The sequence below is a fragment of the Schistocerca cancellata genome, chromosome 4 (genome assembly GCF_023864275.1).
Source record: "Schistocerca cancellata isolate TAMUIC-IGC-003103 chromosome 4, iqSchCanc2.1, whole genome shotgun sequence".
Lineage (NCBI taxonomy): Eukaryota > Metazoa > Arthropoda > Insecta > Orthoptera > Acrididae > Schistocerca > Schistocerca cancellata.
Window position 1 is genome coordinate 692,557,905 of NC_064629.1, and position 17,901 is coordinate 692,575,805.

Sequence of the window (17,901 nt, forward strand, 5' to 3'; positions counted from 1 at the left end):
TAAAAAACATGGACTCCCTCTTGGAGAAAGGGCCACAAAATATGCCATAGAAACAATGGAGGTCCTCAACTATAAATTTAAATATAGTCACCACTTTGCTAGGACAGATAAAAAGTAAAATGCAGTCAACAAAACGTGCCTCATTTGCTAAAGTAGCCAATAACTCAGATGGCAAACATAAATTAAAACGTAAGTGGTTAAAAAAGGGCATTCCATTAAGAAATGGCTAACCGTCAAAGGTTGATGACAATGGACACAAAGTAGTGGGGGCTCGACACTTGGTGATGGCTGAAAGACAGCGCTCAATACACAGCCTACCTAAAAGGATCTCATTGAGGCGTGAGGGCAAAGAGGAGGTTGGCCAAGCTGCAGGGAGAGGTTTAATTCCCCGGAGATTATTCCCATGAAGGGAGGACCAGTGGAAATCCCAAGGTGACACCATCTGCTGACAGATGGCAACACAGAGATCATCAGAGGGAGAAAAACAACTAGCGAGCCGAGGTACGAGGACTGCAGCCTTGGCAGCAGCAGCAGCAGCAACGGCCTCGTTTCCCATCATATCGACGCGACCAGGGACCCACATGAACCTCACAGTGGCTCCCCCAAGAGGGAGCAAGCTTTCCTGGAACCAATGCACTAAGGGATGGATGGTGTACAGTAAACACAGGCTCTGAAGGGGACTGAGAGTGTCTGATCAAATGACAATTGAAAAGCCTGTATCACCAGATGTACCATGTGGCCAGATACAGGGCAAAGAGCTCTGTTGTAAATACTGAGCAGAGTTCTGGAAGCCGAAAATTGTCAGTGCCAATGACTAAGGCACACCCGACACCACAGCCAGTCTGAGAGCCATCAGTGTTCACAAAGGTATAATCGCGAAATTCTATGCGAAGGCCGAGGAACGGTAATAGAGGCAAGTCTGGAGTAGTTCCTTAGAAAGTGAATGAAGTGTAAGGTGAACACAGGCCACTGCACGAAGCCAAGGTGGTGAAGGGTTCACATCCATTATACTGCGAGCTGTTGGTGGTTGGTTGGTTGGTTAAAAGGCACGAGAAGGGACCAAACTATGAGGTCATCGGTCCCTTGTTCATAATAAAACAATGCCACAAGTGTGGGAAGAAAATGGATGAAACATATTACACAAAACAGAAAGAAAGGAAAATCAACATGAACAAAGGGAAGGCAACCAACATTAAAAGGAACAAAAGAGGACAAAACAACAGAGGGACACTAGAAACAGAAGAGAGTAAAACATGAAAGCAGATTACAGTGGCTGGCCAACCATGAGAATAAAAAGGGAAAGTCAGCCACTCTGCAACACATTAAAAACTCCACCCTAAAAGCACTAGGGTGGAGGATACAAAGGGACAAAGGACATGCACTAAAACCTACATAGAAGTATAAAACCCACTCTCACGGATAAAACGTAAGACTAAAGCTGCTGTGGAGGCAATACAGAAAGCAGGGTGCTGGGAAAGTTAAAAGCCTCCCGCAGAGCGGCTAAAAGTGGGCAGTCCAGCAAGAGATGGATGACTGTCATTTGGGAGTCACAGCGACACTGAGGTGGGTCCTCGCAACAGAGTAGGTAACCATGCGTTAGCCACGTATGGCCAAAGCAGAGCCGGCAGAGGACTACTGATTCCCTGCGAGAGGCCTGCATGGAAGACTTCCACACATTCATAGTCTCTGTAATGACAAGCAGTTTGTTGTGCATGCTGTTATGCCATTCCATCTCCCACAGCTGGAAAACCCTGCAGTGTAAGACAGAACGCAGGTCAGCTTCAGAGATGCCTATCTCCAGAAGCGGTTTCCGCTTCGCCTGTTTGGCCAGCCTGTCAGCAAGTTCGTTGCTGGGGATTCCGTGGTGTCCTGCTGTCCACACAAACACTGCGGAACAGCGGGACTGTTCCAGGGCATAGATGGACCCCTGAATGGATGCTACCAGAGGGTGGCGAGGGTAGCATTGGTCAATAGCTTGTAGGCTGCTCAATGAGTCAATACACAGGAGAAATGACTCGCCAGGGCATGAGCGGATGTACTCAAGAGCACGAGAGATGGCCGCCAGCTCTGCAGTGAAAACACCGCAGCCGACTGGCAAGGAGTGCTGCTCAATATGTACTCCATGAACATAGGCAAAGCCTACGTGACCACCAGCCATTGAGCCATCGGTGTAAACCGCTTCAGAGCCCCGGAACACGTCAAGAATCGAGAGGAAGTGACAGCAGAGAGCGGTGGAGTTAACAGAGTCCTTACGGCCATGGAAAAGGTCCAGACGAAGCTGCGGCCTAGGTGTACACCATGGAGGTGTACGTGAACGGACTGCAAGTAGAGGTGGTAAAGGGAAGGACTCCAGTTCGGAGAGAAGGGAACACACACAAACCGCTATCGTTAGCCCCGATCTGGGTCACTGATGCGGGAGATGGACTGCTGCGGGCACGAAAAGGAGACAATAATTCGGATGCTCACTCAGGGGAACTATGAATGTGTGCTACGTAACTGGCAGCAGTTGCGCATGTCTGATCTGCAGTGGAGGGACACCAGCCTCCACCAGTACGCTGGTCACCAGACTCGTCCTAAAAGCTCCCGTCGCTAGTCGAACCCCACAGTGGTGCACAGGGTCGAGTAAATGCAATGCTGAAGGCGCTGCCGAACCATAAACCACACTTGCATAGTCAATTCGGGATTGGACAGGGGCTCTGTACAGCTGCACCAGTGTACAGCGATCTGCACCCCAATTGGTGTTGCTGGGGCAATGGAGAGCATTGAGGTGCTGCCAGCACTTCTGCTTAAGCTGACAAAGATGAGGGAGCCAAGTCAATCGAGCATCGAAAACCGGTCCTAGGAACTGATATGTCTCCCCTGCAGTGAGTGAATCATCCTTAAGGTAAATTGTGGGCTCCGGATGAACGGTACGACACCGACAGAAGTGCATGAAACACGACTCTGCAGCTGAAAACTGGAAGCCGTGGGCTAGAGCCCATGACTGCGCATTGTGGATGGCTCCCCTGGAGGTGCTGCACAGCAACAACAGTACTGGAGCAGCAGTACGAAATGTAGAAGTCGTCTGCATACAGAGAAGGTGAGACGGAGGGCCCGACAGCTGCTGCTAGACCGTTAATGGCCACTAAAAGTAGAGAGAGACTCAATACAGAGCCCTGTGGGACTCCATTCTTCTGGATATGGATAGAACTATGGGAGTCACCAACTTGGACACAAAGTACGGAGCGACAGGAAGCTTTGGAAAAAAATCAGAAGTGGTCCCCACAGACCCCACTCATACAATGTGGCAAGGATATGACGTCGCCAAGTCATTTCGTATGCTTTATGTAAGTCAAAAAAGACGGCAATCAGGTGTTGCCATCTGGAAAAGACTGTTCGGATGGCAGACTCGATGGACACAAGATTACCAGTGGTAGAGTGACCCTGGGGCCCTGGCAGAAGCTGCCCTGATATGGAGCCAGCAAGCCACGTGACTCCAGCACCCAACCCAACCACCGACATACCATATGTTCCAGCAGCTTACAAAGAACTATCCACATCAAGTGGGTTTTTACCGTGTTTGAGCACCGGAATGATGGTACACTCTCGCCATTGCAATGGAAAGACACCAGAGCCGGTTGAAGATGATGAGAAGGTGTCCCTTGTAGTCAGACGAGAAATGTATAATCATCTGGCTGTGGATGCGATTAGGCCCAGGACTGTGTCGGGGCAATGTGCAAGGGCACTGAGGAGCTCCCACTCTGTAAATGGGGCAATATAGCATTCACTGCGATATGTAGTCAATGAAAGGACGTTCCCTTCCAGCCGCCGTTTGAGTGTGCGAAATACTGTGAGCTGTCATGTATGTAATTTAATGACCTGCAATTGGTCTGGTGTTCCTCTAACCAATCAAGGAAAAACTATTCAAATAATGTTTAGCCTCACCAGACTGAAGGAATTAATGCAGCTCTGGTGCATAGTTGAATTAACAATTAGTGAATAATCATCACAACTATGTTATGAAATTCTAATGAGACTTATTTTACTTAACAAAAGATACTTGCCTTAATGTAATACATAGGCTGCAAGTGTCGAAGTTCTACTAATACGACAGCCAAATAGTGAATGAACAACAGTGTGTCCGTCAAACTTCCAGCATAAGATACAAGACCTCTGTATTCTACTGCCTCTCCACCTGTCAGTCCACCCTCTGTGACCTGGAAGTAATTTAAAAAAAGCATTACCATTATTACATGATAATTATGATATTGTATAGTGCAACAATTGATCAAAATAAGTAAATTTACTGAAAGTAACATAATTCACTGTACAGCCTTAATGCAGAACAAGGTGTGTCAATATCTTCTTAATAAAATTAAAACCAATTCACTCTGCAATAAAATTTACAAGTTTACACATAGGGCTACTGATTATGAAGAAACAAGATTGTGCACTGGTGATAACATTACTACCACATCTGCATCAATACTCTGCAAGTGACCTTAGGATATGGGGCAGAGGGTACTTTGTGAACCACTGGCACTTTGTCCCTTTCCAGTTCAGTCGCAAATGATTCATGGGAAAACAATTGTCGGTAAGCCTCTGTGTGAGCTCAAATCTTTCAGATTTTACTTTCATGGCCTTTACATGAAATATATTGGCTGACTTTTCTAGGAATGTATGCTCTTGCAACTTTAACAGTAAACCACACAGTGATGGAGAATGCCTCTCTTGCAGCACCTGCCACTGGAGGTGGCTGAACATCTCTCTGATGCTTTCACGGTTACTAAATGGACCTATAATAAAACATGCTGCTCTTCTTTGGATCTTATCTATATCCTCTTATTACACATGACAGTCGCGAAAAGTTATATGGCTGAAAAAAACTAATAGGTAATATTTCTCCTGACTTATCCAATACTTGAGAAAAGAAATATAGTTTTCTTCTACTCTAAGATGCCATGCAATTTACTGTCCTCTAGGAAACTTGTCATACTCAAACTATAAATGGAGAGCTGGATGAAACCTGAAGTAGAACGCTCTAAAACATTTAATGAGGCATGAAACATGTATCGAAAAGATGGATTAGACACTATAGAAGGGTGGGTGTTCATTGCAGTCTATTGTCTATTGAGGTCAACATTGAGTCTAACTGCCAAGTTTTCTGGATTTGTGTAATCTACCTAGGTAAACTCAACTTAATCATCAAACATTTTTACTGTGATTATAGGGTGCTCTCATGACTAATGCGTGTAGCTATTCATTTGTTTTTACTGAGAGAATTTATTCTTGAAAGAGCAGGTGAGTAGTTGTTATAATCCTACTTACACAAGGAATGAACATCATTTAGTTCCAATATGATGGAAATGAAGGAATAATGGGCAAAGTTTAAACTGACTGTAGATCGTGCTCTTGAGAAACATGTGCCAAATAAGTGGATTGAAAATGGAAAAGACCCACGGGGAGTTAGTAACAAAACTCAGAAAATACTGTGGAAACAGAGATTGTTGCACACACTGTTCAAAATAGAATGTGGAAATGATAACAGACAAAAGTTACAAGTTCATGCATCTACAAAAAGATCAATGCAAAAGCATACAACAATTTCCACAGCAATACCTTAGAGAAAGATCTTGCTGGGAAACTTATAAAATTCTGGTCCTATGTAAAAGCACTAGGCTGGCTGAAGGCTTCTATCCAGTGACTTATTGACCAGTCTCTGTGGCAATAAAGGACAGCAAAAAGAAAGCTGAGGTTTTAAATTTCACTCATAAGAACTCATTCAAATAGGAGGATCATACAGACATATAATTGTTTGACAGCCACACAGACTCCAACATAGAAGGCAGAGTAATAGGCATTCCTGGCACTGAGAAGCAACTGAAAAAACTTGATCCAACTGGGATTATATGGTGCTCTCATGACTGGTGTGTGTAGCCATTCATTTGTTTCTTTTGTTCATTTTCAGTTGCCAGTAATTACTTATAACAACAAGATTGCCCACAGAGCAAAGAAAATTTATTTTAAAGTGTTATTAGAATTTTAAAAATATGAAAGTAGTGCAGAGACGATGGCTGACAGAGTTTGATACTGCACCACCATCACATGTGACAGTAATGAAATTACAAGACAAGTTTGTGAGAGAAGGAAGTGCGTGTGATCTGAAGATGGGACAATGTGGCAGGAAGAAATCAGAAGCGGACGAAAAAGTGGTGGACGCTGCGGTACAAGCTTTCACAAGATTCTCAAAGAAGCCCATACGGCAAGCTGCGTGTGAACCAGGTTTAAGCAAATCAAGTGTTCACCACATTTTAAAACAAGTACAGTTTAAATCCAACATTCCCAGGTTGCTTCACATGATGAATGAGGACAATCTGGATAGATGTCATGAATTTTGTGACTGGATCTGCAATAATGTCATTGTTTGGTCTGATGATGTAACATTTAAATTGGATGGAACAATCTATCACCACAACTGTGTGTACTGGGCAAGACATAATCCCCAATTTATGGAAAAATGAGGTGTTAATCTTCCTGGGTTATTAGTACAGCATGGTATGTCCGTCAGAGGATATGTAGGCCATTCTTTTTTGAAGGAACAATGACAGGTGTAAAGTAGCTTTCCATGTTGCGGAAACAGCTTTCCATGTTGCGGAAACAAATTGTACCACAGCTGTTCACCACTGGTACCAAGGTGAAGACTGTCGCTTTTCAACAAGATGGTGCACTGTCACATTATCACCATGCTGTGTGGCAATTCCTGGGTGAAACATTTGTTGAGACGATGAAGAGGGGTTGTTGAAACTGATATGTTTCTTACTGTGAGGAGCTCTGAATAATACCGTCAACAACACAAAGCCACATATGCTGGATGACATGAGAGAGGTGATTGTGACTGCCCATGAATCCATTCCATAACACTTGTGTCAATCTGTTCTGCGGCACTGCAGATGCCATACTGCTGCTGATGGGGACATTTTGACATCTTCAACTGTAAAACATCCTCAGTAATGACGTGACCATCCATGTGACTTAAAAATTCACAGTTTTTGTTATTTTGTTTGAGTTATTACAGTTCAAACAGTGTAAACTCCTTTTTGGGGCACGATGATCAAGAAGTGTAAAAGAAAGGACATGCAAAATTACAGATCAGTATCCTTAATATTGATTTGTTGCAGAATTATTGAGCATATTCTAAGTTCAAATATAACACATTTCCTTGGAACAGAAAAGTTTCTGTTCACAAATCAGCTCAGATTCAGAATGTACCACTCATGCAAAACTTCACTTGCCTGATATCCAGCAAACTACGGATGAAGGACAACAGGCAGATTCCATATTCCTGGAAAGCATTTAACATGGTGCCACACTGGAGGCTTATAGTTCTGAGCATATGTTTCCAGATATGTAAGTGACTAAGACTACTTCAGTAACGGAACCCAATATGTTGTCCTTTAAGGCAAGTGTTTATGTAAGTTAATGCATATGAATAGGAAAAATGTTCCCTTTAACACGGTATTAGTGGTGTGGTACTTGATGCAGTCACATTGATTAAATATCTAGGCATAACACTGCAAAGTGATATGAAATGGAAGGAGCAGATAAAGTCGGTACTAGGGAAGAGGAATAGTTCGCTTCAGTTTATTGGGAGGATTTTAGGAAAGTGTAGCTCATCTATATGAGAGACCGCATATAGAATGCTAGTGCGACCCATTTGTGAGTACTGCTCGAGTTTTTGGGATCCCCACCAGATCAAATTACAGCAAGATACTGAAGCAGTTTGGAGGCGTACCGCTAGATTGTTACCGATAGGTTCGATCAGCATGCAATTATTATGGCGATGCTTCGTTGGCATTTGCAGCTGACTGCAGAATGATTCTACTGGCACCAACATACATTTTGTGTAAGGACCACAAAGACAAGATAAGATAAATTAGGGTTTGTATAGAGGAATATAGATAGTCTTTTTGCTTCACTCTATTTAAAGGAAACGACTTGTAGTGATACAAGGTACCCTGCATCATACACCATATGGTGGCTTGTGGAATATTCTGTGTGTGTGTAGACGAATATTTTTCAGTTATACTGCCTGAAACAGGGAAATACATGCCAGAGTGTGGCCAGTTTGTTTGACCTTTTTACAGAGACCAAACATGCAAATCATTCCTTTGGCACTAAATTTCATGAAGGCTATCTTATAGATGATATAACAGTATCAGAAACATTTTCAAGCAGTTACTAACATGAATACACAACCAGAAAACCTAACTAACATAATCTAGATGTGGCCAGTACTGGTTTATGTTACTCTTTCTGTAACAGTCTTTGTTACTATTGGACATTTTCAAGTTTCACCCTCTTATTGAGTCTGTAGTATTATTTCATTTAGTTACCACAGTATTTACCATTTACTCTCATGTGTAACTAGAGTCATCTACCTGCAAACAGTACTCAATGACATGTGCACAGTAGTGTTTACTGATGCAAAGGCATCATGTTTCTGTATAATAAACAAAAGTGGCGTTTATGCTCCTGTAAACATCTGTGACTAAACAATGAACCTAACAACACACAGAATTTGTCAATGGAAGATTGTTGTGAGTGATAACCAAGAAAAAAGGCTTAATGCCTTGAAGCAAAGGAGTCATTAGAGACTCTGCACAAAGCTAAGACGGGACAAAGATAGGGTGGGAAGACAGCCATGGCCTTTCACAAAAAAACTATTTCAGCATTTTATTAAAGTGATGTAGGGAAATTATGGAAACTGAAGTCAGTATGGCCAGATAGGGATTTGAGCCCTGTCCCAAACACTTGTGTACTGTGAAATTTAAAACTTTAATGGAATACAGATGGTTCCATAAAATTTTGGGCGAACTGCCAGATGTCTGCAACTTGCTGCCATGATATTTTGGCACAGAGTCTTCTGGACATCTTTAGGTAAATAATGACAAAAATGCACTGAGATCACATATTTAAGACCCCACCAGAACATGCATCGTGTATTCACCTGAAGATAGCCAGAAGACTCTGCGCCGAAATATGACGCCGCCAAGTTACACATGTCCGGCAGTTCATCCAAAATTTTACGGAACATGTATAGTGTCTTTACCATTGGGTCATGTTGCTTGCCAAGGCTAAAGTCATTCCCTTATCAACTGACCAAGTTCAGCAACATCTAGCAATTTACAATTTGCTAATACTATTTCAATAGCACTTTAATGTCATTAATGACAGCACATCTCCAGTAACCAAATCTGAAAGGCTAATCATCAGCTGAAAAATATCTCGCATTATGTTCAGATGCAGGAATCAAATATAACAATGACACTATAATCAGAAAAAAATCTTGTATAAATCATTCTCCAAAACAAGATTACGGAACCCGAAACAAGATTACGGAATATAGCATGATGGTTTGGTTTATGTTACATGTTGCACTGATCATATTTATAACAAATATTATTATTTGGAACATTCCAATTTTAGTATTTAGTGGTAAGTAACTTAAAAGGTAAAGTGTTTTACGTAAGTTACAGATTGCTAAGAATAGGTACATACCACTTGCAAAAAGGAAAGAGTAGTATCCCAACAATTAACTACTGAAGGCAACAGCAATATATCAATTCAAATAACAGTAATACAATAATTATTTTGATGTCTTTTTCCAGTTTTGGAGTTATTTACCTGCACAACATAAAACAGCCAGTAAGCAAACGTGCAAATTAACACTAGTCCATTGACTGCTGCCCGCAGCAGGAATATTCTAGGCATAGTAGCTCTGGGTGGTCGCCTGAGGAAGAGTGCCCATGCACCGACAGCCAGTATCACTAACTTGAAAGCAAGAGCTAGAAGCAAACCCTTGCATTCAGTGCCACATGCCAGTGTTGACTGCTGGTGACTAGGCAGAAGTGGCATCGGTAACAGCCCTGGGAGTCGTGGTAATACCTAAATCCACAAAGAACAGAGGCATTTACAAAGCAGCTTTGTTATAAAATAGAACAATGGAATACTTTTCTGCCTTTTGTGTACCTGCATACCTTCTCTGTGAGATATAGTCTATGTCTGATTCTCATTTAATAGTTTTTTTTAAAATGATTTGTAAATGCATTGTGATATTAATAGTTTGGCATCTGAATAATTTCCAAATACTGCTAACCATTAAAAAAAATTTTTTTTTACACAAGCTATTGCACATTTATTCCCAAAATAGCACTACATTTCCTAAGCAACAAGCTACATCAACATTTGGAGTCCATACACAGACAGAGGGGATATATATAAGCATTGCCAACTTCTTTTTTATAATCTACTTGTGGACAGAATGTGGAAATTGAAGAATCTCCCGCCCCCCCCTTTTTCCCCTATTTATTACACTTGTTTATGCATACTGTCTTACATTTTATTTAGAAATACAAGTAACAATAATGGTCCTATCATAATATCTTTGGTTAGAACTAACACTAATTACACTTCCAACAATGTTTCTCCACTGTGAATGATCTAATGATTCTATTTGGATATTATGTCTTTATGAATTGGCAGTGGAGAATTTTATCAAAGAGTACACAGCAGCCAAGAAATATAACACAAACTGAACACTGTTACCTACAGCATTTTGGGCCTAGAAACAGCTGTGCTGTGCAGAAATGTTGCCAGTGAAAACTGTACTGGTGCCTACAATGGAATTGTTCAGTCACCAAAAAGGTGAACTAAATACTTTCCATAGTTCTATAACAAATTGACATTAATATAGTTCACCGAGTTTTTGTTTCACTCCTGTGACCCTCACGAAAACTGAAATGACCTGTGCCTCGTCATGAGAGGCAATCCATTGCTTAAATTACCTCCAAATTAACAGCTGCTAGGAAGCGAGACCATTCTGTTGTGTAACCTGTAATCTCCATATTTACAACATGCATTCAGTCACATCCAGTTACCATTAAATATATTTTTCCATATTTTTCACCTGTGTCCACACAGTGAGCAAAAGAATGGGCTGTGGCAGAGTTCTCCTTTGTGAAACAATTCATAATTTTTGCCTTCACTTTATTTCACAGTACCAGTATTCTCAGTGGGTAATCAGGGAGATTATTTCAACAAGTTAACAGACTCTCACAGGGTTGAAACTTATTCAGATCTTCGACATTTTGAGAGATATGACTGTTTTGAAAAACATCCCCTCCCATCTCCGCTCTGTGTGTTTGTTATAACTAAATTCAGCATTTATTTCTCAGTGGTGGTAGCAATTTTCTTGAATCAGTGCTTCAGCTTTTAATAACTCCTTACTACAGTTATTAAACCAAGGCTGATCTTTCCCCTTCCAAAGTATTATTTATTTAATTTATTCATCGATTTGGTGGGTAGAGTAAATCAACTTTGACAATGCTTCTTCGTGTTTTGATTTCTTTGTTCCCAGATTTCCTTAATCCTTTGAGTGTGTCATTCCTATGCTACCTGTGTCCACTTAATACCATTTACCAATCTCTTTCTTTCCTGTTGTGTTGCTTCTCTAGAAAAGTTCTGTTATTTAATATGATCATTCTAACGCCAGAGTTTTTCATATTTTTGTCAGTTTCAGTTAATCATGTGATTTTTTTTATTTCCAGCTGCTTAATAAGTTGAAGACCTGCTTGGTTAGTCTGCTACTAGCCATTTGGCATTTGTGTGTCCATAAAACTAGTTTTCTTTTTCTCATTACATTAGTTAAAGTTTACATTTTCAAATAGAGCCTTCTCTTTCATCTTTTAGTTCCCAGTATTTTCCTTAGAATTCTTCTTTCCAATTTTTCAAGATCCTCATATCTTGCTAGTTTAAGGGTTTCTGATGCATATACTGTTTTGTACCTTACCACTGTTTTATAGCGTTTTGACTGTGTGTTCCACGACAAAGACTTTTTGTTATACGTGTTTGTCACATGAAATGCTCTTCCCATGGATGCACTATATTTTGTATTGCTCATTATATCTATTGTCCTACATATTTAAAATAATTTATTTCTATATATTGTGCCATTACAAATTTCAAAATTTTACAAACATCACTGACATTTGTCATGAGCTATGTTTTTTCAAATGATATTTTAGTCCTATTTCAGCTGTTTATTTCAATAGCTCTGTAATTTGTTCTTTGGCACAACCCAGCAAGTCGGTAATTTCTTTAAATACCTTATCAAACACACAGCTGAAACATAGGGGGTGACACACCATCTGTTTGTCTTACAACTATTTCAGTGTGCTTTTATAGTACTCCCACGAACTTTACTTTTGGCGTTGTGTTTGTTAAAGTTCCTTTAATTATTTCTGTGGTTTTATTATTGATCCCAAATTCTTTTACAATGTTTAGTGCATTTCTGTCTGATTTACAGGCATTTTTAAAATCTACAAAAGTTATATTTCAAGTTTCTGATTTTTCTCATTTCTGTATTTTTTTTTATTTAATATTTGTTTTGTGCAAGACCCTGCCTTCCGAAATTCTGCTTGATATTCTCTTAGTTCAGAGTTAAGTATTCTTTAAGCTCTCCTCGAAAGTACAATGGACGAAATTTCTTTATTTACACGTCAAGTTCCGTAGGACCAAATTGAGGAGCAAATCTCCAAGGTCATGGACGTGTCAGTACATGAAATTACAACATAAAAGTAAAAACAGACAAAAATAAATGTTTATGAACCCGAAAAAAGCCAGTCCACAAGTTTAAGTAAATGCAATCAACAATACAACAAGATTATAAAAAATGCAGCAACCAGTCACAGAAACATAATTCACCCATCCCGCTGCAAACCGACCTCAACCAACACCAGCCACCATCGGCACATCTACATCTACATTTATACTCCGCAAGCCACCCAACGGTGTGTGGCACATCTACATCCCCCAAACTGACACATGCCACAAGTAGAAGCACTGTCCTTGGCAGATGTCTATCATGATAGAAATCTGCCAAGGACAGCACACCCACCCACGGCATGCATCGGCTAGAAAAATGCACAGACAACAACCGATACCAGTCGAAACCAACCTGCAACAGCACAAACAAATCATGGTTCCGTGACTGGCTGCCACATTCCTTATAATTTTATATTTTATATTCCATGGGTGCTGCACAGAAAGGGAACCTTATGGAGCCCAACATTCAAAATACAATAAGAATCAGCTTAATTTTTCAAGGAACTCCTTGGCAGAATAGAAGGAGTGATCCATGAGGAAACTCTTCAGTATGGATTTGAAAGTGCATGGATTACTGCTACGATTTTTGAATTTGAGTGGTAGCTTATTGAAAATGGATGCAGCAGTATACTGCACACCTTTCTGCACAAGAGCTATAATGTTAACAAGAAATGACAGTAAGGAATATATATATAATTTTTTTTTTTTTTTTTTTGAGAGGCCAATGTCAAAATACCCAGACTCAAAAACAGGGGACTAAAAGAGGTTCCTGAACTTACACCACTTACTGCCTGAACCGAGCATTTCTGAGCCAAAAATATCCTTACAGCTTTCTATCTATCTGAACACCTAGAAATTTGAACTGTTCAGTTTCACTAATCATATGCCCATTCTGTGAAATTAAAATGTCAGGTTTTGTTGAATTCTGTGTTAGAAACTATAAAAACTGAGTCTTACTGTGATTTAGCATTAGTTTATTTTCTACAAGCCATGAACTTCTGTCATGAACTGCACTATTTGAAACAGAGCCAATGTTGCACACAACATTCTTTCCTACCAAGCTAGTGTCATCAGCAAACAGAAATATTTTAGAGCTACCCGTAATACTAGAGGGCATATCATTTATATAAATAAGGAACAAAGGTGACACCCCAACACTGATCACTGGAGGCACCCCCCCCCCCCTCCCCGCTTGACAGTACCCCGCTCAGACCCCACATCACAGTCGTTATGAACATGGTGAACAATGACTTTTGCTGCCTGTTGCTAAAGTAAGATGTGAACCAATCGTGAGCTACTCCCTGTATTACATAATGGTCCAACTTCTGGAGCAATATTTTGTGATCAACACAATCAAATGCCTTAGTTCAATCAAAAAATATGCCTAGCATTCGAAACCTTTTGTTGAGACCATCCAGTAACTCACAGAGAAAAGAGAATATAGCATTTTCAGTTGTTAGACGACTTCTAAAGCCGAACTGTACATTTGATACCAATTATGTGATATAAAATGATCAATCATCATTATATACCAGCCACTTCAATAACTTTTGCAAACACTCATGGCATCGAAATAGGTATAAAATTATCTACATTATCCCTTTTTATAAAGTGGCTTTACTACTGAGTACTTAATCTCTCAGGAAACTGACCATTCCTAAACAAAAAATTACAAATATGGCTAAATACAGGGATAACATGTGCAGCACAGTACTTTAATATTCTGCTAGACACTCCGTCATATCCATGAGAGTCCTTATTCTTCAGTGATTTAATTATTGACTCAATCTCTCTCTTGTCTGTATCGTAGAGGAGTATTTCAGCCAACAATCTCGGAAAGGCATTTGCCAAGAAAGTTATACGATTGCCTGTAGAAACTAAATTTTTATTTAATTCACCAGCAACACTCGGAAAGTGATTGTTAGATACTGTACATATACCTGATTTATCAGTAACAGAAATATTTTTACTGCAGACTGACTTTATATCATCGGCCTTGTGCTGCTGACCAGACACTTCCTTCACAACAGACCATATGGTTTTAATTTTATCCTGTGAATTAGCTATTCTATTTGCATACCACATACTCTTTGCCTTCCTAACAACATTTTTAAGCACCTTACAATACTGTTTGTAATTGACTACTGTAGCTTGATCGTGACTACTACTAACATTTTGATATAATTCCCGCATTGTTCTACAAGATATCCTTATCCCACTAGTCAGCCCCCGAGCTGCCTATTACTGCTAGTACCCCCTTTAGAATGTTCTAATGGGAAGCAACTCTCAAAGAGCATGAGAAATGTGTTAATGAAAGCATTATATTTGTCTTCTATGTTATCGGCACTATAAACATCCTGCCACTCTTGTTCCTTGGCAAGGTTTAAAGAACTTTCTATTGCTGTTGTATTAACTTTCCTACATAGTTTGTAATTAAATATGACACTGGTTTGAGTACAAAAGCCTTTTAGTGTTTAAATTTGTGCATCATGGTCTGAAAGACCATCCACGCTTTTACTAACAGAATACCGATGTAGTAATGAAGAATGAATAACAATATTGTCGCATCACTGGAAAGAGGGAGATTCCAGTACAATTGTTAGGATATGTTTTCTTTTCCTTTCTGTGAGTGGATGTATTAATGCAAAGGTCCATTCTGCTTGAATGCTGTTTGCTCTCCAGATTTCAGTAATGATTTCTAGTTGTTGTTGTCTTCAGTCCTGAGACTGGTTTGATGCAGCTCTCCATGCTACTCTATCCTACGCAAGATTCTTCATCTCCCAGTACCTACTGCAACCTACATCCTTCTGAATCTGTTTAGTGTATTCATCTCTTGGTCTCCCTCTATGATTTTTACCCTCCACACTGCCCTCCAATACTAAATTGGTGATCCCCTGATGCCTCAGAATATGCCCTACCAACCGATCCCTTCTTCTAGTCAAGGTGTGCCACAAATTTCTCTTCTCTCCAATTCTATTCAACACCTCCTCATTAGGTATGTGATCTACCCATCTAATCTTCAGCATTTTTCTGTAGCACCACATTTCGAAAGCGTCTATTCTCTTCTTGTCCAAACTATTTATCGCCCACGTTTCTCTTCCTTACATGGCTACACTCCATACAAATACTTTCAGAAAAGACTTCCTGACACTTAAATCAATACTCGATGTTAACAAATTTCTCTTCTTCAGAAATTCTTTCCTTGCCATTGCCAGTCCACATTTTATATCTTCTCTACTTCGACCATCATCAGTTATTTTGCTCCCCAAATAGCAAAACTCTTTTGCTACTTTAAGTGACTCATTTCCTAATCTAATCCTGCAGCAACACCCCATTTAATTCGACTACATTCCAGTATTTTCGTTTTGCTTTTCTTGATGTTTATGTTATACCCTCCTTTCAAGACCCTGTCCATTCTGTTCAGCTGCTCTTCCAAGTCCTTTGCTGTCTCTGACAGAATTACAATGTCATCGGCAAACCTCAAAGTTTTTATTTTTCTCCATGGATTTTAATTCCTACTCCAATTTTTCCTTTTGTTTCCTTTACTGCTTGCTCAATATACAGACTGAATAACATCGGGGAGAGGCTACAACCCTGTCTCATTCCCTTCCCAGCCACTGCTTCCCTTTCATTTCCCTCTACTCTTTTTAACTGCCATCTGGTTTCTGTACAAATTGTAAATAGCCTCTTACTCCCTGTATTTTACCCCTGCCACCTTCAGAATTTGAAAGAGAGTATTCCAGTCAATATTGTCAAAAGCTTTCTCTACGTCTAAAAATGCTAGAAACGTAGGTTTGCCTTTCCTTAATCTATTTTCTAAGATAAGTCATAGGGTCAGTATTGCCTCACATGTTCCAACATTTCTACAGAATCCAAACTGATCTTCCCCAAGGCCGGCTTCGACCAGTTTTTCCATTCATCTGTAAAGAATTTGTGTTTGTATTTTGCAGCAGTGGCTTATTAAACTGATAGTTCGTTAATTTTCACATCTGTAAACACCTCCTTTCTTTGGGCTTGGAGTTATTATATTATTCTTGAAGTGTGAGGATATTTCACCTGTCTCATACATCTTGCTCACCAGATTGTAGAGTTTTGTTAGGCCTGGCTCTCCCAAGGCTGTCAGTAGTTCTAATGAAATGTTGTCGACTCCCGGGGCCTAGTTTCGACTTAGGTCTTTCAGTGCTCTGTCAAACTCTTCACATAGTATCATATCTCCTATTTCATCTTCATCTACATTCTCTTCCATTTCTATAATACTGTCCACAAGAACATCACCCTTGTATAGACCCTCTATATACTTCTTCCATCTTTCTGCTTTCCCTTCTTTGCTTAGAATTGGGTTTCCATCTGAGCTCTTGATATTCATGCAAGTGGTTCTCTTTTCTCCAAAGGTCTCTTTAATTTTCCTGTAGGCAGTATCTATATTACTCCTAGTGATATGTGCCTCTTCATCCTTACATTTGTCCTCTAGCCATCCCTGCATAGCTATTTTGCAATTCCTGTCGATCTCATTTTTCAGATGTTTGTATTCCTCTTTGCCTGCTTCATTTTCTGCATTTTTATATTTTCTCCTTTTATCAATTAAATTCAATATATCTTCTGTTACCCAAGGATTTCTACTAGCCCTCGTCTTTTTACCTACTTGATCCTCTGCTACCTTCACTATTTCGTCTCTCAAAGCTACCCATTCTTCTTCTACTGTATTTCTTTCCCCCATTCCTGTCAATTGCTCCCTTATGCTCTCCCTGAAACTCTGTACAACCTCTGGTTCTTTCAGTTTATCCAGGTCCCATCTCCTTAAATCCCCACCTTTTTGCAATTTCTTCAGTTTTAATCTACAGTTCATAACCAATAGATTGTCGTCAGAGTCCACATCTGCCCCTGGAAATGTCTTACAATTTAAAACCTGGTTCCTAAATCTCTGTCTTACCATTATATAATCTATCTGACACCTTCCAGTATCTCCTAGCTTCTTCCATGTATACAATCTTCTTTTATGATTCTTGAACCAAGTGTTAGCTATGATTAAGTTATTCTCTGTGCAAAATTCTACCAGGCGGCGTCCTCTTTCATTTCTCCCCCCCCCCCCCCCCCCAATCCATATTCACCTACTACATTTCCTTCCCTCCCTTTTCCTATATCGAATTCCAGTCACCCGTGACTATTAAATTTTTGTCTCTCTTCACTATCTGAATAATTTCTTTTATCTCATCATACATTTCGTCACTCTCTTCGTCATCTGCGGAGCTAGTTGGCATA

The 17,901-nt window shown here is 40.1% G+C and overlaps 1 protein-coding gene across 2 annotated transcripts in view; it reads right to left on the reverse strand.

Moving 5' to 3' along the window:
• LOC126183576 (vang-like protein 2-B) overlaps positions 1 to 17,901 on the reverse strand; it is an 83,840-nt gene that overhangs the window by 51,565 nt on the left and 14,374 nt on the right. For both annotated transcript variants that reach the window (XM_049925673.1, XM_049925672.1), the window contains exons 4-5: positions 9,664 to 9,924; positions 4,044 to 4,196 (exon numbers count right to left, since the gene is read on the reverse strand). In XM_049925673.1, the coding sequence (XP_049781630.1) occupies positions 4,044 to 4,196; positions 9,664 to 9,924 (414 nt within the window). The remainder of the gene's footprint in view (positions 1 to 4,043; positions 4,197 to 9,663; positions 9,925 to 17,901) is intronic.